At 36.3% G+C, this 25,427-nt stretch overlaps 1 protein-coding gene across 1 annotated transcript in view; it reads right to left on the bottom strand.

The window, feature by feature from the left end:
• Window positions 1–10,387: 10,387 nt before the first annotated feature.
• The window catches only part of Stam (signal transducing adaptor molecule (SH3 domain and ITAM motif) 1), a 42,690-nt gene continuing 27,650 nt past the window's right edge, over window positions 10,388–25,427 (bottom strand). The window contains exons 8-14 of the mRNA XM_013014753.1: window positions 24,036–24,130; window positions 20,276–20,364; window positions 17,635–17,722; window positions 17,231–17,285; window positions 16,561–16,711; window positions 13,426–13,601; window positions 10,388–11,668 (exon numbers count right to left, since the gene is read on the bottom strand). Of these exons, the coding sequence (XP_012870207.1) occupies window positions 11,434–11,668; window positions 13,426–13,601; window positions 16,561–16,711; window positions 17,231–17,285; window positions 17,635–17,722; window positions 20,276–20,364; window positions 24,036–24,130 (889 nt within the window). The 3' untranslated portion in view covers window positions 10,388–11,433. The remainder of the gene's footprint in view (window positions 11,669–13,425; window positions 13,602–16,560; window positions 16,712–17,230; window positions 17,286–17,634; window positions 17,723–20,275; window positions 20,365–24,035; window positions 24,131–25,427) is intronic.

Consider the following 25,427-nt stretch of genomic DNA (forward strand, 5'->3'; position numbering starts at 1 on the left):
ACTTATTTGCATATGTTGAAACATTCTTGTATCCCTAGAATAAAACCAACTTGATCATGGTATAATCTTTTTTGTTGGTGGTGGTGGTGGTGGTCACGGGGCTTGAACTCTGGGCCTGGGCACTGTCCCTGTGCTCTTCAGCTCAAGGAGAGTGTTCTACCACTTGAGCCACAGCACCACTTCTAGTTTTCTGGTGGTTAATCAGCGATAAAGAGTCTCACAGACTTTCCTGCCCGGGCTGGCTTTGAACCGTGATCCTCAGATCTCAGCCTCCTGAGTAGCTAGGATTATAGGCATGAGTCCCCGGTGCCTGGCTATATGATCATTTTAATGTGTTCATTTTGTTTTATATTATTAAGTTTTTTGCTAAGGAAATTACTTTCAATGCATCCTTAGGTTCGGTACTAGGTCATTCTTGGACTTGAGTTTGGTACAGTCCTTCCCTCTTTCTTCATCCCCATTCCTTTTCTTCTTTCTAATAGTTTCAGGTCATTCAAGTCGATTCTGGTAGAATTCAACAGGGACCCCATAGGGTCTTGGAATTTTGACTCTCATTAATTTTAACCTCATTGCTTGTTAGTTTTTTATATTCTTTGGTTTCAATTTGGGTAGAACTCATCTGTATTAGTATAACCATTTCTTCTAGATTTTCCAGTTTATTGGAATTTATAAAAATTCGTTAGTGATCTTCTGAATTCCATCGGTATCTGTGGCATTTTTTTTTTAAATTGTCTTCTTCCTTTTCCTTTTTGATTAGTTTGGCTAAGCATTTGTCAGTTTTTCCAGAGAACCTACTTTTTATTTCTTTGTACTAAGTCTCAATTTCATTATTCTTCAACATACTGATTTGGTTTACACAGCTGGCATAAAAAGTACATGCTACCATGCCAAAAATTTTATTGGTTAAGATGGGGTCTCATTAACTTCTTGCTGAGGCTGCCCTTGACTTGTGATCCTCCAGATGTCTTATTAACAGCTAGAGTTCAAGGTGTGAGCAACCACATCTGGTTTGGCCTTGTTTCCCTAACACCTTGCCATACACCCATTAGGTTGAGATCTTTCTTACTTTTTAAAATAAGTTGTAAAACTTCCCTCTGAAAACTGCCTACAGATTCTGATAAACTGTCTTTTGAGTCTAGGAGGCTTTAAAATTTTCAATGACTCATTGATCATCCCAAAGCACACTGTTAGTCACCATCTGTCTCAATAGTTTCTGTATTTTCTTGTAATAATTCTATCCATGAGTTTGTTACAATACGGCAAAGTATTTGCTCTTCTTTGTTAGGACTCACATTATGACTTAAATTGCCATTTATTTTGCATAATGTTCTGTGGACTGCTGAGAATGTACGCTCTGCTGCTCTTGAATGGAATTCTCTGTAGATGCTTGTTAATCTTTTTGTAAAACAGTGTTATTTAATCCTGAGATACCTTCAATTTCTTCTTTTCTGAGTGATCTATGGATAGTGGAATGTTGCCATATGTTGAGATCAACTACTATATCTGACCTGTCAATAATGTGTATGAACTTGGGTGCTAGTGCTGTTTTGGTACATGTAGAATTTAATGTTCTTGGTGGTTTGTTCCCTTCATCAATGTGTAGTGACTTCCCAGGCCTCTTCAAACTTAAGACTTGAAGTTGGTTTTATCACACAGCAGTAGAGTTGCTTTTGTTTCCTTTAGATTTCCTCTTGCTTGGTATATAGTATTTCCTCCTTTCACTTTTAGTCTGTATGTTTTGGCCAGTGAATTGTATTTTAGCAGACAATAAATAGATGTGTCCTGTTTTTAATCTAGTCATCCAAATCATTTGGAAACTTAAAACCACTGACATTTCAGGCTATGACTAAAAAGTATTTAGTTTCCTGTGACTTTTATTTTTTTTCCCCAAGTTTGCCGATTTCCTGAATTGAACCTGTTTTTTCTTTCCTAATTCTTTTATATCCATTTACTGCTCAGTTGAAATTTCTTTTTTCTGTGTAATATTCCTTAAGTATCTTCTGCAGGTCAGGCTTGGTGGGCATGAATTGCTTTAGCTGATCTTTAACTAATCTTTGTATTTCCCCATTTAATTTGAAGGATAATTTTGTTGAAACATTAAAAACTTTTGTGAGAAGAGTGAAACCCATTCATATTCCACTGTGAAAAAAAAAGAGACACCAGAAAAATTCTAAAATGGTAGGCACAGTAATGTATAACTGCAATCTCACCTAGTCAGGAACAAGGGAGAGGAGCTGTCTTATTCTGAGGCCAGGATTAGGCTCTATAGCGAGACCCTGTCTCAAAGTAACGAAAAATTCCCTCTTCCAATAGACTCCAAAAGACATCTATAAAGGGGGAACATAATTATAAGTATTTAAGAAAACTTGTCTTTTCTCCTTTATCAAAAAAAGAAAAACCTATAAAATGCTTATTGGATTTATTCAATAGGTGAAATAACTCACCAGTTCTTTTAATACTCTATTAGTCACTTAGTAAAGGTGTATTTTTTCCATACCAACAAGGTACCTAATAAAAGAAAGTCAAGCAGGCAAAGTGAACATATAATTTACTCTTGGAATTGCTTTAAGTAAGTACAAAAATGAATTAGGACATTAGCTGGTGGCAGATACTGAAGGCTCCAGCTAATGTAGTAATTTTACCTATCTCAACTAACAGGTGCATGTAGAAGCACATGCCTGTTATCCTACCCTCATAGAAGGCTGAGACTGGATCATGATTCCAAGCTCTCTCAGGCAGAAAAACCACAAGGATGTATTTCAATGGAAGAAGTCTGACCTGTCATCCGAGCTATAGTGCAAATGGTGAAACAGAGACACTGCAGTCCAAGTGTAACCCTGGGCAGGAAGTAAGGCCCTATCTCAAAGATAATCAGTGCCAAAACAGGGATGGCAGCATAGATGTATGGAAGAACACCTGTCTAGAAAGCTTAAGGCCATGAGTTCAAATAACTAGTACAAGAAAAAGAAATCAGACTGTATCTTTGTCTCATGCCTTATAATCTTATTTCTTTGGGAGGTTCCTCACTATACTATTCTCAACCAATACCTGATATACTTGTCATCCAGCTACTAGGGAAGGTGACATTACGATATATGCCAGCCTGAGCAACAGGTTTCAAGGGCCCGTATCATAAGAAAAAGCTGAGCATGGTGGTCTATACCTGTCATCCTAGCTATGGTGGAAACTATATATATGTAGGAGTATAGTGGTGCAGGCCAGTCTGTACAAAAAGTGAGATTCTATCTCAAAAAATAGCTAGAGCAATAAGAGCTGGAGGCTTAGGTCAAGTCATAGTATGAATTTGAGTTCAAACCACAATAATGCCTCTTGCTGCCTCCCAAACTCCCCCACTACTATAATCAGGAGAGAAAGGGAAAGTGGGAAGGGCGAAGGTAATGGAGGATGAGTATGATTAATGTAAGACAAAAAGTATGCATGAAGATATCGTAAGTAGTATTTTGTGCAACTGAAACAACTAAAATGGATTAATGGATAAGAAAAAGGTGGTTTCAAAGAATCAGCAGGTTTTCTTAAATTTAATAATAATAATTTTTATACTGATAATTTTAAGCTTAGTAGTGTATAACAGCATTTTGATAAGCCAGATAATTATGAGACAAAAAAAAATCACTGCTGGATTCTGCAACTTATTTGCATTATTAGGAAAACAAATAAGCCAACAATTTCTTAGCTATCAGCAAAGACAGAAACCATTTCCATAGTAAATAGAATTGAAAACCCAGAAATGAACCTATAGACCTAGAGCCATCTAATCTTCGACAAGGGAGCTAAAAAATAGAATGGAAGAAAGACACCCTCTTCAGTAAATGGTGCTGGAAAAATTGGTTAACTACCTGTAGAAAACTAAAGCTAGATCCTTATATATCATCCTGCACCAGAATCAACTCCAAATGGATCAAAGACCTCAAAGTCAAAGCAGACACTCTGAAAACATTACAGGATGGAATAGGAGAAACCCTAGGTCTCCTTGGCACAAGCCCAAATTTTCTGAATAGAGACCCAGAAACACAACAAATCAAAGAAAGGTTGGACAAATGGGATTGCATAAAATTGCAGAGCTTCTGCATGGCAAAGGACATAGCTATCAAGATCAATAGAAAGCCCACAGATTGGGAGATCTTCACTAGCCATACAACGGACAAGGATCTCATATCTAAAATATACCTGGAACTCAAAAAATTAAATCCTCCAACAACAAATCTTCAAAGAAACAACTGCCCAATAAATAAGTGGGCTGAGAAACTTCTCTGAAGAGGAAAGAAGGATAGCAAATAGACACATGAAGAAATGCTCAACCTCCCTAGCCATAAAAGAAATGCAAATCAAAACAACATTGAGACACCACCTCACCACAGTTAGAATGGCTAAAATCAAGAACTCTAATAACAGCAGATGTTGGAGGGGATGTGGACAGAAGGGAACCTTACTGCATTGTTGGTGGGAGTGTAAACTTGTTCAACCACTTTGGAAAGTAGTATGGAGGTTCCTCAAAAGACTCCACATAGAGCTCCCCTATGACCCAGCAATCCCACTTTTGGGCATTTACCCAAAGGTTCACAAACAAGACCACACTAAAGCTATCAGCACAACTATGTTTATTGCAGCATTATTGACCATAGCTAAGATATGGAACCAACCCAGATGCCCCTCAGTAGATGAATGGATCAAGAAAATGTGGTATACACAATGGAATTCTATGCTTCCATCAGAAAGAATGACACTGTCCCACTTGTTAGGAAATGGAAAAACTTGGAAAAAATTATATTAAGTCAGGCCCAAAGAAACATAGGTCCCATGGTTTCCCTTATTTGCAATATCTAGTATAGGTCTGAAACAAGCAGAAAAGGTCAGATAAGTTGATGTCAGGGAAATGAACCCTAAGATACGTATTCACATTTTTTTTCTTTCATGCGATTGTTTCTAACATATTTATAAGATTATTTCTTTGTTGCTTTGTATATCCCTCCCCCAAAGTATAACCCCTGCTTTCACTGTATTTGATGTCAGTGTAATTTGTGGAGGGGAAGGGAAAAAACAAATCGTTTAAATAGGGATACAGGTGGACCCACTGCAACAATGAGATGTACAAGTCGTTATGTCGAAAATGAACCTTACAACTTTGGTGTGGGGGAGGGGGGGGTTGGGTGGGAGGGCCAGGGGAGGAAGGGAAGGGATGGGAAGGGGAAACAAAGGAGGCTATAATGCTTGATAAGAAATGAACTCATTATCTTGCCCATGTAATTGTAATCCCTCTGTACAGTATTTTCACAATAAAAAAAACTATGATAAAAAGAAACCATGTCCATAGTAATCTATTATTTTTACCAATATACCTAATAAATAGCTAAAGGATGATAATTGAACTGCACTGCTTGTCCCATTTTTGTTTCTAGACAAACAGGATTATTTTGTCTACCAGAACATCAAGAATAGTGCAATTCCATATGGTGTAATACAACCCACTTCCTTTGATTTAAAGCAGCATACAAATACAATATATCCAGAGCTGCAATATCTTTATTTATTTTTCCAAATCAGTACCAATGAAAGTCAAAGTACTACCAAGGAAAGCACGTCTGCCCAAAGTATAGTTGTTCCTGGTGCAGCAATTCAAATAGAAACAAAAGGCACGTCTGTTTCTCGTGGGGGGGAAAAGCAACATCAGATTATTTTCAGCAGTAAATTGTTATGGTTGTGTTATGTTCTTAGGTTTCAGTACCACAGCACCCAAAGACACACTACCCTTTTTCCTCTTCTAAACTACCCCAGGTAAGTTTGGAGTCATAAGTTGTTCAGGGTCAATGGTAGAGGTATTTCAAACAGACAAAAGTAGAGGCTTTAAAGCACTTGATTCCTATAGACTAGTTACTTTAACCCCACAAATTACAAATAAGTAAAAGGTAGCTCACAGAGACTCACAGAGCTGCCCAACACTGCATATCTACCAAGAGACTCCTTTGAAAAGAAGTCAACCTGGCTTAAAATCCAGTTCTCTGAATTTCTAAGGCAGTAAACTAAAATTTATACTTAATAGTAGAATGGACTAGAATATTTAATTGATTCCTATCTTCAACTCAAAATGCCACCACAACCAAACAGCACTTTCTTTACATAATATCAGAGACTTATACTAAAATCTTTTGTCTAAAGAACACAAATTCTAGAACAGTAGAACATATTTTTCTGTGCTTTTTGGTTCAACAAATAGTCATACTGTAAGGACATCTTATACAAACTTTCCTATTTGGCAACTTATAACTAACTACATAACAGGTAATATGACATATAATTAATATGAATGAAAATCTTATCAACTGTTAACATACCATATTTTGTTTTAAATAGAACAAGATATATTATGGTCCCACAGCTAATAATCCTTATAAATCCCGCTATGGAAAAAAGAGCAGATTATAAACATTTTATGTTTTAAAAAGTAATTGATCAACTGAAACAATATGAGGTCTAAACAAGCTATTTGATAATCTAGAGAGGTATATTGTAACTTGTGTTTCCAACTTTTTTATTTTACTCAATTTGTTTCCAATTTGGTAAACTTGAAGAAATAAAGTAGCAATTAGAAATAATTTTAAGACCTTTTTAAAAAAGGCCTTTCATTCTTTCAGCAATTTCAACATCTTAATAAGTATAGACTAGAAATCTTTTAAAACAAACTTGTTAACATTTCTGTATTCCAAAGGTAACCTGTAAATTAATGAAGACTCGCTGATGTGGGTTTGAATGGGAGAAAATGGAGGCAGTGTGTCCTTCAATTACTCTGGATTCACCTAAAAGAGAGAAAAATAAAAACTACACTCAAGCTGTCAGCAGCCTCAATGACCTAAATGCTATAATCTTTTTTTTTAACAGTATAGACCATAAAGCTAACCATGTGCAATTTGTAAACAGTTTCTGATCTTGAAAATTAGTTTTATCACTCCATACCGCAAGTCACAGTTCTGATCATAATTGTTTTATAAGTAAATAATATTCTAGTAAGAATGAACATCAAGTTAAAAAAACATCATAATCAGGGAAATAAAATGTGCAGAACCAAAAACAATAATTTGTAAGATAATTTTTCAAAAGTCAATGTCATGGGGGAAAAGGGGATAGCATGGAGATCAATCCAGATTAAGAGAATTAAGCGTCATTTAGAAAAAAAGTGTCTATTTGTTGTTCTCAATGTGCTACATGATTTCTTTTCTTTTGTTTCCCTCCTATGGTTTATTCCCGGTTGTCACTCCATTCAATTTTGGTACCCTGGGTATTGTATATACATTTATCTGAACTTGGGAAGGGAAGGGGAACAACAAAATGGTGAGACAAAGGACAAAGGAGGAACCTATGCAACAACAATACTCCCAAGACAATATGTTGAAAATGATCAGTACAAGCTGGGGGGAAAGTGAGGGAAAATGGGGAAAAACGGGGGAAGGGGTAGCAAGTTAGACAAGAAATGTAATCACTACTATACATATGTAACTGTCATACCTCTATACATCACCTCGACAATAAACTTTTTTTAAAAAGGTGATATATATATATATATATATATATATATATATATATATATATTCCTGCATGGATCCTGGATCTAAGAATACACACATACATATATTAAAGATTTAAATATCACACACTCATACATATGTATCTGTAATATTCATGTATTAAAAAGTCAATTAGGGCATATTTGCTAATAATATAGTATATAGATGTAATCACGGTTTTAAATAGAGGGTTACTGTCCTCATCCCTTACAAGATGCATGATGAAGAACTCAAGTGTATAGAAGACTTGCCAATTTACACAATACATGTATGGGTATATGAACACATCTATACAAACATGTATGTAAACAAGCATAAGTAGATAAACAATTGCTAATGAGTGAATCTGAATGAACAATATTTAGATGCTCCATGTATTTATCATTGAGTATATCTCTGGTCTGCATATTAATAAGGAAAATTCTTGGAAAAAAGCACCACTTATAGTTCATAGAAAAAGCATATTTAATTCAAGGGGCCAATTTAGTAACTCTGACTCCCTTTCTGAAATAAAAAATAATTTTTATAATTATAATTATAATAAGGGAGTATAAGCAGTTATCAACCAAAATCAAACAAATGACTGATGTAATCAGAAAATGATACAAGAGTGATGAATTAAAACTATGGTTTTGTGATTGGTATTTTAAAAGTAATCTAATAGAAAGTTATCCTAACCAGTCCAACTAGTAGTAAATGAAACAGCTGAGAAAAAGTAGTGATTTTAATTGTAAATAGGATGACAATTTAACCAATTATTCTGATAAAGACTTGTTTTGTAAAGTAATTGCTACAAGTTTTATAGTTGCAGATTTTATTTTGTAGGGCATTAAGTTGTCTTATACAAACCTGAAACTTTGGACTGAAGATTTTTCAAAAGGGGCTGGGAAGGTAGCTCAGTGGTAGAGTGCTTGCCTCACATGCATGAGGCCCTGGGTTCGATTCTTCAGCACCACATAAACAGAAAAGGCCAGAAGTGGCACTGTGGCTCAAGTGGTAGAGTGCTAGCCTTGAGCTGAAGAGCTTGGGGACAGTGCCCAGGCCTAGAGTTCAAGCCCCATAACCACCCAAAAAAAAAAAGAAGAAGATTTTTCAAGCTCAATGTTATATGCCATATATAAAAGCCAAATCTACCAGAAATGAGCAGGACTGATCTATTACAAGCATTTAAAGTATAAAAGCTGAGGTAAAGACAAAAATTTCCTTAAGTAGTTAATAAGAAGGGGAATCTCTAGGCACATAAGAAGGTCCTTCATTGAGCAGGAGATAGGAAATAGTGAAAAAGGACCACAGAGATATTAAGTATGTATTACTGGTATGTAATCATATCCGATTAGCCGCAGTTGATTGGCTATTTATGCTGCATAGTAATAGACTGAATTTTGTTCCTAGTTAGTTATCACTTTTATGGTAACACATCTAAAACGTCACAAAAGAAATAAACTTGGAAAATAAGTTTACATTATAGTTAGCTAATTTTTATAAATAATTGTACTCTTTTGCAATAAGCTAATTAATAAAAGATTTCTTGAAAATACTATACACGTACACATATACACACAGGTTTCAAAACAAAAATTATTTGGGAGTCTAACTGGGCCCTTCATATCTCCACTCTTTCCATTTAAAAGTTACCTACCTGTAATTTTCATTCTTAGTAAGCGAAAGGCACAAAGATATTATCAGTTTCAAGCACTCACCATCTGAATCTTTATAAACTTAATAATCTAAAAGGTAATGAAAAATGTATATATATTCATATGGGGAGGAGGGAAATTCCCTCATTCCTCTGGTCTGACTTTTATAGCGCAAAATGTATACTTAATACTGAATTGATTACTGAATACTGAAGGGATTTTACAGCACAAAGAATATCAAAATTAAAATGGGAAAAGGATAGAGCTGTAAATAGAAATTTATAGTAAGGCAAGAAAAGATAAAATATGACTTGGGAGAGTATATCAGTTAAAACACCATATTCAAATTCGAATGAAAAAGACTATAATCACTTCAATAATGCTTACCATTGAGCTGGTGGCTCACATCTACAATCCTAACTATTCAGGAGGCTGAAATCTAAGGATCAGTGTTTGAGGCCAACCCAGGAAGGAAAGCCTGTGAGATGCTTCTTTCTAATTAACCACCAAAAGTAGACCTGTGGCTCAAGTAGTAGAGTGCTAGCTAGCTAGTTTTGAGCAAAAAGCTCAGGGACAGTGCCCAGGACCTAAGTTCAAGCCTCAAGGCCAGTGCCAAAACAAAACAAAACAAAAAAAAAAAACTTAGGAAAAATATTTACGGTAGAAAGCCTGAAGTGAAATTTTAAAACTACTATTTAGGGCAGCAAACTCTAAACCAAGGAAAATCTAACAGCACAGTGAGACATGACTTGAAGATGGGCTGTCAATCTGAATCTGGAGATAAGCCATAATTATCTGCCTAAGATGGAGTCAGCTACCTAAAGATGCATACAAGCTTCTTTATGACAACAGCCTTAGAAAACACAAACCAAACTGACACTGATAGAATGAACTTGTTAAATCAATTCATTAAACATGGAATTTGACACAAATGTTCAGTTAACTAACAGTGTTAAATTGTAGCACAGTTACACCAGTGAAATAGTAAAATTACTATCAAAGTGTCAGTGGAAAACACTTGTCTGGATTAAAAGTATTCCTTCAAAAATACTCCTGAATGAAAAAAAAAATAATTCCATTAGAAATTTAAATGAGATAGAGAAAGAAACTGAAGAAAACTCCAGCTTGAAAGACAGCAATAAATAAACTGTTAAACGAAGCCAGGAATATAAATTACTTTGAAGCATCCACTTATATCCATTTTAATGAAGAATTAAAGAATACAATGTGTTAAAGACATTTAAAAGACTAGTAATGGGGTAAGACAGATGAATCAAATTCTGATTATGTTCTAAACAATTACAAGAGACTTTGAAAATGTAGTGTAATTCGTGTTTTCTTTCCAGTTCAAACATTTCTATCTACGGCCTGTTTTTGGTGTCATTGCCACCAATGAACACAGAAACAGCCTAGAAACCTACTTACTATCCAACTAGGAAAAAAGCGAAATGACATTATTTTTTTAGAAGTTAGGTATAAAAATGTGATCCTATTTAATTTTGTCTCGTGGTCCCACACAGCTGAAACATCATGCCGAAATTTAACAGTTGAAGAGGGCACATTCTCATCTGCTCTAACTGCACCCACAGTTTAGCTAAGCAGGCATACTGATAGCTCCTTGTATACAGAGGTTACAGAAACACACACATTAACGCACGAGGGTAGCTCACAACCAATACTGCAAAACTGAAACTGGGGTCAGCAACACCTTCCTGTAAATATACTATACACACTTTGCTCTCCTGTAGTTTAATAGTGTACTTATCTTAAATTTACACACATTAGGAAACGTGGTAACTGTTCATGATTAAAATAGCAATGTAAATTAATTTAACACAGTGTTAAATATATTCACATGATCACCATTGCAATTCAAATGGCCACTACTGAAGTTACATATTAATATATACAGACCCTTTGTCACAACAGTTTGTTGACCAGGTCATTTTACAAGACAATAAGCTTGTAATGATTCTGATTCTTCGTATTACAAAAGGAATTAAATGTTGTAATTAGTTTCATTCCTCTGGGGAAGGGGACAGGTGAACCTCTAGGAAGTCAGTGCAAATTGAAGAGTTCTACCTTCTGGACTATTTGACCTTGTCCATCAAGATAGATTCCTTTAAGTTGACGATGAGCAAATCTTAGGATATTAATGGATCTCCTAACATTGTCAGTGGCATTTAGCAGCTATGTGCTACCAAGAAGAACACCAGGTCCTATAGCAGAGCCTGCTGGGAATATGACTGCTGTGGCTGAGCTGGCTGCTGGCTGCCTCCTGCTGGAGGCAGGGTAGGCGCTGTGAGTGTGTAACTTGGCACCTGGGACATATTAGCTCCAGCATTCTGGTAAATGGTGACATCAGCAGGTGCGGCAGCGGCAGCAGCAGGAGGAGGACTATACATAGCAGCCTGGCTGGTATATGCATTTCCTTGAACAGAACTGACCATTGCGCTGTGGAGGGAAAAAAATAATTAAGTAAATATTCAATTATAGAGCCATTTTGAGACAAATAAGGAAATCTACTTATTGAACTCATTCATTTAAATTCATTTGGTAATTTTATTAAATATTTATAATGTGTCCAACACTTCACTGGGCTCACAGGATGCTAAAAAAGACAAGGAAAAATACTTCTCTATTACATTCTAATAAGAGACAAACAATAAACCAGTTTATGTCAATGTGTCATAAATGCTATGAAGAACAGCCTGGTAGGGAGGACCAAATGTATCTGGGGAATGGCTAGTTCATAGTGTGGTAGGTGAAGTCCTTCAGGGCTCAGAAAATACAGTGCCTTGAAAGCAGTAAGGATTCTGGCTTAACTGTAAATAAGATGGAAAGATACTGTGCTGAACAAGATTTTGTTCTTTTTTGGTGAAGGGGATCAAATCCAATGCACTGTGCACAATGGGCACAGAGCTACATCCTGAGCCTGACAGGACTTAAGGGTCAGATTGATGACAAATATTGAAGTGTCACCAAAATCTGACAATGGATAGGGTAGACAAGGAAAATTGGCTTTTTATAACTGGTTAAAAAAAAAAAAAAACCTGCCAGGCGCCCGTGGCTCATACCTGTATCCTAGCTACTCAGGAGGCTCAGATCTGAGGATCGTAGTTCAAAGCCAGCCCCGGCAAGAAAGTCTGTGAGATTCTTATTTCCAATTAACCAGCAGAAAACGGGAAGTGGCACCTCAAGTGATAGAACACTAGCCTTAAGCTGAAGAGCTGAGGGACAGCGCCAGGCCCAGAGTTCAAACCCATGACCGACAAAAAACAACCTGGCAAAGTGGCTATTTAGTGAAAAAAACAGATTATGGATAGGAGTGTAAAGAAGCAGAAGAGTAGAAACCAAAGATTTCTTGGGACCTATCAAATAGAAATACAGAAGATAATGCATAGTCAGTCAGCTATTCACCTCCAGTCAAGTAGGGAGGTTGTGAGTAGAAAAAAAACATTTGCGAGTCATAAGCACATGGGCTACATGAAATTCTAGGGAGGAACTGAGGAGAAAAAACAAGTCTATTCAGGGAATCCTAGACTTCTTAAAGTCAGAAAGAATAAGAAGCCCTAAAAAAGGGAACCTGAAGAGTAGCAGTTAGATGGAAAACTAAGAAACAACAGCTGTGGCCAAGTGAAAAAGTATATGATTCAATATTAGTGGGGAAAATTTACTTAGGAGATAAGCAAATGACTGCATGCTAGGTGATGTGGTAGGGAGGTAATGGATAGCACAGCTAAAAGAAAGTATTAAAGGATGAAACTGTAAACTGGGTGATGGAACTGGAAGATGAGAAAATAAACTTGGTCTACTGTGAGAATGATTACAGCAAGAGGTAACATTTGTGGGATGTCCTGTGTGTGCCTAACACTGTGCTATATATACCACCACTGTCATTCCAAATGTGCTGTAGAGTAAGATATAAACTTAAAACTTGTACTAGTATTTGTATTAGTAATAAACTACCATGCTGCACTGCAGTAAATATACAAAGCTATAACTACAGTTCAGTGGCTAGGAGAACTGGCTTGTAGCTAGCACTGTACTACCACAGGAGGTCTTATGTGAATGCCACAATGGTGTCTGGTGGCAGTGGTATATGGATCAATCATCAATTTTTCCTATCCACATCTTTGTTTATGGAGCATTGCAGGCAATTAAGAATGTTTACATCATTAACCATAAGTAAGCATTAATAATCAAATTACGTGGGGTAAGAAGCCTGGGTCTGTTGACTAGGAAGTGCAGGACTTGCAGATGGTGGACCGGCTCCTTGGCTGAGAGAAGATAGCTGCTCTGGGGGAAGACTGTAGCTCTGGAGATGGCTCATCTGTGCACTCCCTGCCACCAGGTAAGCACCACTGGTAGGCGTCCCTGTATATACCTGTAACCATTAATGCAGAAACAAACCCAAGTTATAAAACTTCAATGTGCATTTCAAGCTTTCTCTGCAGAGGCATTTACAACATGAATACAAATTATTCCTTTGGAACCTTACAAGTTATCTGTCAAGAGGCATTTTGTAAAATACTTCCAGTAGACTGTTTCTGAACCTAAAACATTGGCTAGTGTATGCTTATCTTGCCCACAGAAGCATAAAAATTTTACCTTGAAACTTCATGCTAGTATAATCTTTTAATGTTTTTTACACTGATTTTTTTTTTTGGGGGGGGAGGTCTGGTCCTGGGACCTGAACTCTGGACCTGGGCGCTGTCCCTCAGCTCTTCAGATTAAGGCTAGTGCTCTACCACTTGAGCAACAGTGCCACTTCCAGCTTTTTTCTTTTTGCTTATGTGGTGCTGAGGAATCGAACCCAGGGCCTCAGGCATGCAAGGCAAGCACTCTACCACTGAGCCACCTTCCCAGCCCCCACACTGATTTATTTTAAAGTGACATTTAGGGAAATGTATTTGTGTTCACTGATTTATAGTCATGACTGAATTTATAATTCACATTTTCTAAATTGCAATTTAATGAATGTAAAGTAAACTAATTTTCTCAAGCAGGGGCCAACAAACTTTCCTGTTAAAAGGCCACGAAGTGAATACTTTAGGCTTTGTGAGCCACATGATCTGTCAAAACAGCTCAATTTTGCAGAGGTAGAATGCAGCTGGATGACGAAGAACCAAATTAAGAGTTGCTGTGTTCCATAGAAGTTTCTCAAGAATCGGCAGCAGCCTAGATCTGATTGCCTATTCCTATTTCTAAAAGTTGTAATTTTTGAAAAAAGAGACTAAGGTATTAAACACCCAAAGTCTTCATTCAACATGTTTTTATTTTCGATAGCATATATTTTAAATGTTTGAAATGAGAGCTATTGCCTATGTGGTAAGATTATGGTAACATGTGACCAAGAGATGAGGGCCACAATCATGAATTTCAGTTAAGCCACATGAATGATATTAGCTCTCAGAATCCAAAAAGTCTTCATTATAAATATAGCTATGCCTGCCTGCCTGCCTTAATGACTATAGTTCACTGTTCATTGTAAACTGAATGCGAATGTTACTTGCTCGTTTGACTCAAAATGCTGTGAAGACTCCTGACAGATGTCACCTAGCCTCATGTGAATTCTCAGGCCTTGCTGCTTACCTACTAAGTGCTGGCCACTCATTTCAGGTGAAAGAGGCCATGTAAAAAATTAATCTGAGCAAACACTGTGAACATTCTATGAACAGAACAGTATCTGGTTAATTGCTCTTGTTATACCCAGGACATAGGAAAAGGGCCTCTTAAACAGTTGTTTGAAGTCAAGAGTACTTTGTATTATAATATAAACACTCTAATGTTTTGTTTTCATGGTGCTAAGAATTGAACCAAAGGCCTTATATATGCTAGGCAACTGCTCTACTACTGAACCACATCTTCAACGAATGAATGCATACTAATGTGAAAGGGAGGAGGGGATATCCACTAAGGCAGCTATTAAAAATTTCATAGAGCTGGGTGAGCCAGTGGCTCACACCTGTAATCCTAGCTATCCAAGAGGCTGAAATCTAAAGATCATGGTTCAAAGCCAGCTTGGGCAGGAAAGCCCATGAGACTCTTATCTCCAATAAACCACAGAAAACCGGAAGTGATGCTGTGGCTCAAGTGGTAGACCTCAGGGACAGTGGCCAGGCCCAGAGTTCAAGCTCTATGACCAACCAAAAAACAAAACAAACAAAAAAAAAACTCAAAGAAATCTTTGCTTTGTTGGTTTTAATAATAGCTTTGCAATAGTTTTCCCCACTGCATTTAAACTTTCTTTTTCAGGATAAGTAGATATTTGTTAGATGTTTAAAATAGTTTTCCAATCATTGAAATGGTATGTTTTAATTTGGACACTTTCTACCAAATATTTTATTAAGATATGACAGATATACCAAAAGCTGTACATATTTAGTGAATCCAACTTAATGATCTGGAGATAAATATACCCTTGAAACATCACCATAATCCACGTAATAAACACATCCACCAATCTATGTTTCCTCTCACACTATTTCGTGTGTTAAAAACATTTCATATAATCAGTCCCTGTAAGACAAAAACTATACTCAGAAGAATTTAGTACTAACAAGAAATTCAACATAAATGACACTGAAGTTACTACTCAGGTAATTAAATATCAAGCTTTAAAATATTTAAAACAAAAGCCTCAACTGGAGAGATTCTGATTCAATAAAACAAGGGTAATACAAGGCCCAAGTATCACCTATCACCATAAGGAAAGGAAGAACCTTGATAGGGAATTCTGCTGCCTGTCCTTGCACTAAAGCAATAAAAACCATTAGTACATTTACCATGTTAGAACATATTTCTTGACTAAAAGAAAATTTCTACTAAGCTTTATTTTCATTTTAGTCATTACAATTAGAAAGGTTCATATTTTAGCCAGGTATGGTGGAAGTACATGTATAAATGCAGCATTCTGGAGACTGAGACAGGAGGGTCACAAGTTCAAGGCCAGTTTGAGCAAAGTAATGAGACATTATCTCAAAAAAAAAAAAAAAAAAGCTTGCTTTAAAGCATTATAGCTGAGTGCTAGCAGCTCTGAAGTATAATCCTTGCTACTCAGGAGACTGAGATCTGATGATTGAGATTTGAAGCCAGCCCAGGCAGAAAAGTCTGTTGAGACTCATATCTCCAATTAGCCAACTAAAAAACGGAAGTGAAGCTATAACTCAAATGGTAGAGCTCTAGGCTTAAGCAGGGACAGTGCCCAGGATCTGAGTTCAAGCTCTAGGACCAACATATACACAAAAAGGAAAGAAAGTTTCATATTTTGCAAAACTAGATTACAAATGATCTCAAATGTATTAAGAAAATTTTAAAACACAGAACTTGAGCTTATGGCATACCTGAGAACTAGAAACACCTGGCTGCATATAATACTGCTGATTCTGCAGTTTCGCATACATGGAATACATTGGATCTTCGTTCATTAACTTCGTATATAATGAGAGTGCCTCCATCACTTTAACATTAAGTTCTGAGAGTTCTGAATGTTTTCTGAAAAATTATGCAATAAGTTGAAACATAATTTGTTGCTTAAATAATACGTTTTAAGTAAGAATACATCAAAATAGTGAGAATACCAGCAGACATAATTAAGAATTTATCTTGTGACAAAAAATCTTGGGTTCTGGTCTTAAAGCAATCAGAATTACTTAAGGTTAGGTACTAAGCTGAGGAAGTTCTGGTTTACTCTACTTGTCTAAACCTTAAAGTATCTAGGCTTGCTGTTATTAACAGATGGCTTACCTGTGGGCTCTGGCAACACCACTTTAGGAAGCATTATTATACTAGCCAACTCTTATTTTTAAAAAGATTAGTAAGACAGGGAAGATCAATTACATCTTCACTTTTACATAAGGATAAGTAAGTCCAATTTTTATATCAAGTTGAAAACAAGTGACTAAGGAATGGTTCCTTTATCTCTGTGAAAAGGCAGACAAAGCCCACCCTGCAACTTACAGAGACAGTCTCAGCAAAGATGTACGATGCAAATACAGTCCAGGATTCTCTTACCTATCAATATCTTCCAGCTTCTCATCAATGAGTGGTCCCATCTGATGACACATTGCTAAGATGACAGTATTTGAAGAAACAAGGAAAAAACACAACAAAAGAAAGTGAACTTTTGATATTCATAGAGGAATAAAAGTTTAATTTGGAATAATAAAAATTATAGTAATTTCACATACCATAAACCAAAATTGGTTTTCTTAAAAGTATGATGGTGACAGCTTAATTAAAAGACTATGATGTTAAATGCGTACAAACCCTACTTAAGGTTTAAATGGTATGTCTAAGAAGAAACAATACATTTTAAAGATCACTTGTCCAAAACCACTCTGAAATACAGAACACTAGATATTACCTCTACCTCTAATTATTCTTTGTTTCCAAGGCAAACAGAAAACCAGGCTTACCTTCCAGATGAAGGAGCTCTGGGAGGTCTGGCTGATTATCACTGGGGTCTGTACTCTGCAACATCTGTAGCAGCTGATCCATCTTATCCTACAGGAATTTAATAGTGAAAAAATGCAACCAATCTGTGAAATATTTTGTTCTCACCTCCCAGCCTAGATAATGAATTAAAGACTTGTAATTCAGTTATGGGTAGTAATTTTCTTTCTGTGTCAGCACTTTTTGTATTCTTACATATTTTAAAACTGCTAACAGATCTTCTCTCAAATTAGAAGAAATAGGACTACCACGTTAAAACGTGACCTTTCACTTTGGAGCAGCTGTTAACTTAGCCATGTGACAGGGGTGGTGTCCTTCTCAAGATGGCTTGCTATGACTAACAACTCAGTCATTATTTCTTGTCCACAATGAATACAGCAGCTGATTCAGTAAGGCCAAACTCAGCTCCATTACAGCTTCTACTCTCATAAATGGAGCTCTAAAGATTTACTCCATCTTCTTTCTACCAGTGTTCTAGTTTGTCATAAAGAGGAAACTGTAGTTTCCATTCTCCTGTGAAGGAAAGACTGGACAGTATCTTAAGCCAATGGCACACTTCTATTTTGAAACATGCTGCTGTTATGAACCAATGGAACAAATAAATCATCATTACACAAATACATCTATATATATTATGTAAGTACATAGGTATTTCTAATCTACCAAAAACAGTTTATTACAAACCATATTTCATGAACAGTTCTTATGAAGTTATACTACTACTATTCACAAGTACACAGGGCCAAGTAATTTAAAGACCACTAACCCTAAAGCAGCTATTTAAAATAAAAACTCTGTTCTAGAAAGGAACACAGTTAAGCCGGGCACTGGTGGCTCACGCCTGTAATCCTAGCTACTCAGGAGGCTGAGATCTGAGGATTGTGGTTCAAAGCCAGCCCAGGCAGGAAAGTTCGTGAGATTCTTATCTCCAATAAACCACCTGAAAACCAGAAGTGGTGTTGTGGCTCAAGTGGTAGAGCACTCGCCTTGAGCTGAAGAGCTGAGGCACAAAGCCCAGGCACAGAGTTCAAGCCCCATGACTGACAAAAAAAAAAAAAAAGGAAGAAAGGAACACAGTTGTAATGAACTAATCTTCTGAGTGAAGGTGACCCAATGTATTAAAAACTCTTCTCAAGTCAAATAAATTATATACTTTGATATGAATACTATTTTTCAATGTAAAAGTCACAATTTTCCTTTTAAGATTAAAGTGTAAAAAAGAAGCTGGAGATGTAACTCAGTGGTAGTATGTTGCTTACCTTATACTAGGTCCAAACCTCAAAATATGAGAAAATAAACCAGAAAATCAAGAGGAAAAAGAAGTCTAAAATAAAGATAGCACATATCAGGCTATAGCCCTGTATCCCAGAAAGGTAAAGTGAGTCAATTAACATGTAAATCTTTTTTTTTCTTGTTTAAAAGTACTATACACTGGTTAATATGACTTACTATCAAAGAAATGGGGTTTCTATACAGACCACTAGTCTGACTATATTCAGACTCTCTGTAATGCAATTTCACCAAATACAGCTTTTTCTTGACTTAGCTGATTCCTTGGCTCTAAACAGTCTTCTACAATGTTTTTCTCGAACAGAACTTTGAAAATTGTTTGCTTCTGTCTTTCCAAAATAATGTCAAAACTTACAGATTCTTTTACATATCTTAAAGATGATTTTTTCCTGTTTAAAATGTTACAGAGGGGGCTGGGAAGGTGGCTCAGTGGTAGAGCGCTTGCCTTGCATGCATGAGGCCCTGGGTTCGATTCCTCAGCACCACATAAGCAAAAAAGAAAAAACCCGAAGTGGCGCTGTGGCTCAAGTGGTAGAATGCTAGCTTTGAACTGAAGAGCTGAGGGACAGCGCCCAGGCCCAGAGTTCAGGCCCCATGACCTGACCCCCCCCAAAAAAAAATGTTACAGAGGATATATATTTTTCCTAGGACATTATGGAATGACATTGTAAAACAAAAACTTCATTCTTTTAAATATACTCAGAAGATTTCAAATACCAAAGAAATTTGTAATCAACATTACCATTTTGTAAAACATAGGCCAGAGATGAAGTTTGGTAGAGCACTTGCTTGGCATGTGAAAGGCCCTGGGTTTTATCTCTAGCCCCAAATCAAAAACAAAAACAAAGTCTGCCCAGAATTTCAAATTATTCCTCTCTCTTCTTGATCTCACTGTACTTCCAAAATTTTTACCCTTAGGCAATACACTTTCAAGTCTAACTCTTAAGTTTCCTTACAATTAAAATAATGTATAAAATTGTCATGTGCTGAAGGCTCATGCTTGTAAGAGTAGCTACTTAATAGCCTGAGACAGGGAGGATCATGGTTGAACTCCAACCTGAGCAGAAAAATCCTAATGATTCCATCTTATTGGAGCATGCTCAGTCCCCTAAATGAGAATTTAAAATAATGAGGTCTTCATAGGGCAAAAGCACAATTAAGAGAGAAAGTTTCAACAATTATCTCTGCTTTGTCTATATTGACTTTTTATAATAAGAAAATATGAAGTATACTTGCCATCAACTATTTTAAAAGAAAACAAGCATTCCAACTTTAGTACAAAGTATAAAATACATTACCAAGAAAATTACTTACTTCATCAATAAAGGCTGGCTCTGGCTCTGGTTCTATTGTCTCTATCTGAACTTCATCACTAAATTGTACTGTCTTCTTCTCTGTTTTAACTGTAAAATACGTTTGAAATAATATATCCTGAATGTATTTAAAGTTTTAAGTAATAAGGTAAAATTTAGAATTGATCTCTTCTTCCCATCAAGCTAAGATTCAATTTAAGAAATGACTGGAATGCAGATTTGAGAAACAATAGCAAAACATTATAAAATTCCATAAAGATTTCTTAATTCTCTCTTATAAACACTTCATGCTTTCTATAAGAGACTTCATTAAAGTAGTTACGTTTCAAAAACAAATATAAATCACCCTCTAAAGAGCTCAGTAAATTGCTAGAAAAAGTGAAATTTAACAATAGCATAAATGAATTCTGCAACTTTGAACAAATCCTCTTTCTAAATTAACAATCTTCTTAAAAGAAAAATCTCACTTGAAGAAAAAAAAAAGCACTCTTCTTCAACATACTAAGTTTCAAAGTCAGCTATATGTGCTCCAGCACTCTGCCAACGTAACAACATCCAGGCCAGTGAAGAACTTTGTATATGGCCTTGGTATAGATCTTAACTTACCAGCAATTTAAGCCTGTGTTTTCTAGTTACATTCATCTATGAAAAGAAAAAGTTGTCATTGGACAGAGCACTTTTTTATGCTCACCAAAAGCGATCTTTAACACTGTTAGGTATGATAATACACTTTTAATTCCAGCTTTCAGAAAGTAGAGGTAGGGGGGCTGGGAAGGTGGCTCAGTGGTAGAGCTCTTGCCTTGCATGCATGAGGCCCTAGGTTCGATTTCTCAGCACTAAATAAGGAAAAAGAAAAAAAGCCAGAAGTGGCGCTGTGGCTCAGGTGGTAGAGTGCTAGCCTTGAGCTGAAGAGCTGAGGGACAGCGCCCAGGTCCAAAGTTCAGGCCCCACGACCAGACCCAAATAAATAAATAAATGAAAGAAATTGGAGGTAGGAGAACCTCAACCTCAAGGGTCATGTTCGCTAAACAATAAGTAAGAGCCTATCTTGAAAAAAGACCCCAACGACAAAATCCAAAAAGCAAGAAAAAATATCATTTAGTAAATAGAACTATTAAAATGGCAACTTCTCCAAATAATACTAAAAGGCACATATGGTTTCTAAAGAATTTGTATTTTTCATCCTTCCAGCAGTAAGATCATTCAGAAATCATAAAAATACTAAGAATCCAAAGTGAAAGACAGATGGCAAACCAGAACAAAAGGGAAATAAACTATTCAATGTTGATGGAATATATTATTCCCCAATGACTCTCCAAAACAAATATATATGATAAGCCCATTTTTTAAGAAGGGTGTTTTAGAAAGATCAAATGAGAAACTAGAAGAGCAAACTTAACAAATAGCAATGCCTGGATTTGACTGTCAATCCATCTTGTTCTCTTAGCAAACCAGTGGGGTCTGGCTTGTGATTTTATTCTGAAAATAAGTCTTAACCAACACTGAATTTTGTGTTGTGTGCCTTTACATAAAATAGGAACACTTGGATTTCCAACATATGTTCATTCCATTCAAAGTACCATAAACCAAATTCTACAAACAAAAAAACTTCAGCAGGTTCATTTTCCCACAAGGGAAAAGAGACATCTGCTTACAGACACTTTTCTGTTTTACACTGTAAGTTATTAACAAATAGGAAGCTGAGACAGCACTGCATTGGCTCTTACTCATAAGAGAATACAGCTGACAATGCAGTTTGGAGCCCTCTTCCACACAGCTTCTAATATTATATGTGTGGACTGTAAAAATATTGCTTTCATATATATATATATATATATACACATATATATATGTATATATATATATATATATATATGACATTTTCACAGTATCAAACTATAACTCCAAGACAACTAAGTAGAAAAAATGTTTCTATATGACAGATTAAATGTGGATCATATAGCAACCATTTTTCAAGTTTGAAAATCACAATTAAATTACATGATCTTCGATCCTTCTGTTTCTCTTTTCATTGCCCAGTGACACAAAATACTAGAAAGCTCATAATAAAGTTGCTCTGCCATACAATGGAAAAAAATTGAGACAGACATGACTCACATTAATGCATGACATCTTAAATTGTCTTGAAGAACAGTCCAAAACCATTTTAATCTTTCTAACACCTGGTACACTAAAACAAAATAAAACTGCAATACCCAAAGAACAATACAACCTGCCCAAGTTATTAAAAAGAATACTATACAATGCCATTGAAATAAATCATCACATGTTTTTAGGAATAGCAAAAAAGAACGTGACTGAAATCTGTGCTACAAAAGTGATACAAGGGGCTATGAAGTTGGCTCAGTGGTAGAGTGCTTGCCTTGCATGCATGAGATCCTGGGTTTGATTCCTCAGCACCACATAAGCAGAAAAAGCCAAAAGTGGGGCTGTGGCTCAAGTGGTAGAGCACTAGCCTTGAGCTAAGAGCTGAGGAACAGCACCCAGGCCCAGGGTTCAGGCCCATGACCGACCAATAAAAAAAAAGTGAAACAAGGTAAGCTGGCAGTAACTGCGAGATGTTAAAACTCTCTCTTCAAAGAGAAGTGAAGTATATATTCACTGTTAACACATGTTATTTACACATTATTTATTCTATAAATATGTATGTAACATACATTGTAGGTAAGATCCAGTGCAAATGGGAGAAAAATAAAGATGCGAAGACAAAAAGTCATAAAATTCCTGTGAACTAAAAAACAACTAGTGATGTTATGGCTTGTCACTTTCTTTGGAAGACAAAAAGGTATATACAAACTTACATAGAAAATGTAGAAATTTTAAGTCTTGCAGTCACTAATAGAAAGCTTTCCCCGGCCTGAACACATGTTTTCTTAAGTAACAGAAGCTTAAACTTGATGGCTCAAATTCACTATGAAATTCAGTGTCACCAAGAAATGTACCCCAATACTCTGACAGAATACTGGCAATTATATATATCTCCTGCAACTATTATAGCTGCCTTGAAAACTGCTTTTCCTCCATGTCCTCACATTCTAGTTCTTTTTCCTCATCATCAAAGGTTTGAGAATACAACAAAATAATCATTATCTATTAGTTAAATACCACAGTTAATATGGCTCCTTCAGTATACCTGACCTGGGGACATAGGATTGTTTGGTGGCTCAGAGGCTATTGCTGTCATGTCTAGGGCTAGAAACCAGAAAGCTGCCCTGCCCTTTAAGAGGTCACACTGTTTTGTCACTCTTTAGCTGAAAAGAACACTTCTTAATGACTTGTACTTTTATAATCACATTTATACAAATGGTTACAGATGCTATTAAAAAAAACCTATATTCAGTCTGGAAATAATCTTGACAGATTAAAGGACTTCAATTTTTACAGGTTATTTCTGCATTATTTATTTATTTTTCTGGTTGTGAGGCCTCAACTCTGGGCCTGGGCGCTGTCCCTCAGCTCTTCAGTTCAAGGTTAGCGTTCTACCTCTTGAGCCACAGCACCACTTCCAGCTTTTTCTGCTTATGTGGGGCTGAGGAATTGAACCCAGGGTCTCATGCATGCAAGGCAAGCACTCTACCACTGAGCCACCTTCCCAGCCCTATTTTTGCAATTTTCAATGAACACCTTCTAGTCCACTAGCATTTGAAAAGCCACTGCTCCAGACAGTTGACTTTAACCCAACTTTCATTGAGAAGACTGTGGATTATCTATCATTGGTGGACAGACTGAAAAACACTTACTCATTTCTGGCTCAGCAGTGAGATCAGCAGTCACAAAATTAGAGGGAAACAATCCTATGCCTTGATGAGTTTCACCTTTCCACCAGTTAGGATCACTATGAACAAAAAAGAATGCTTTACTATATTTTCATCTCTATAATTTTTTATCTTTTATACTATTTAACTTACTGCTAGATTGGAATCCCACAACAATCTACTAAAGAAGTCAATGAATGGATCTTCACTACCAATAAGAAATGAGGTCTGAAACAATCTCTGCAGGTCTGCATCTTTTTGAAGATCAGTGAATACTTTGAGAATCTAATGAAAAACTATGAACCCTACCCTCCTACTGCTTAAAAACTCAATTTTAGGTGGCTCAAGGACTCCAGACTGTTGATCGTAAGATATAAAGGTAGACTAATTCACACTAAACCTTGGTTCTTACTAGTACTCATTAGCAAGCTACACCATACCTCCCAAAATACAATACTTCACAAAGAGCACACTTTCAGTATCTAAACACAAACACCATATATTTCTCCATGCTCCCTACTTAGAAAGCAAGTATGTGGTCACTAAAAAACTCAAGTTTTGTGTCATTCTAAGTATCAAATTTTACAGTTTTCTGTATACATGAAAATGTTAAAATATAAATGCTACAATCTGATCTAAAATTTGTCTTCTGAAATCCTAATCTCCATGGTGATAGAGGGGTCTTTAGAAGAGGATTAGGTAATATGGAGAAAGTCTGGAATGGGATTGGTAATCTTATTCCCTACTTGTAATAAGAGATCAATGGACTCTGGGGGATCCGTACTTTTCTTCCTTTACAACTATAAGAAATGAAGTTGTTATTTAAGTCACTCAGACCACAGTGGTTTATTATGGCAACAAAAATGGCTAGTCAATGACAATACAGAGATAACCCTAAATCAATCTCAACTTATTTTTTAAAAACCACTTGCAAATTCTACTAGTACTGATTGTCACTTAAATCATCATCTAGCTATCGTTTGAAAAAATGATGCACTTCTCTGTTAATGTAGCATAAAATCATTTTGTTCCACATGGATATTGTTCTGCATAAGTAAAATCAAGAAATTAGGAACTTCTTACAAAACTAGTATATTTTCTTTTTTGCTCTGTCGGTCATGGGGTTTGAACTCTGGGCTTTGGAGCTGTCCCTGTGCTCTTCAGCTCAAGGCAAGTGTTCTACCACTTGAGCCACACACAGCATCCCTTCTGGTTTTCTAGTTTATTGGAGATAAGCATCTCATGGACTTTCCTACCCCGGCTGGCTTTGAACTTCAATCCTCACATCTCAGCCTCCTGAGTAGCTAGGACTACAGACATGAGCCACCAGCACCCGGCTCAAAACTAGTGTATTTTCTAAAGTCAATGTATTTTCTA

Source organism: Dipodomys ordii, unplaced genomic scaffold, assembly GCF_000151885.1.
Source record: "Dipodomys ordii isolate 6190 unplaced genomic scaffold, Dord_2.0 Scaffold24, whole genome shotgun sequence".
Taxonomy (NCBI): domain Eukaryota; kingdom Metazoa; phylum Chordata; class Mammalia; order Rodentia; family Heteromyidae; genus Dipodomys; species Dipodomys ordii.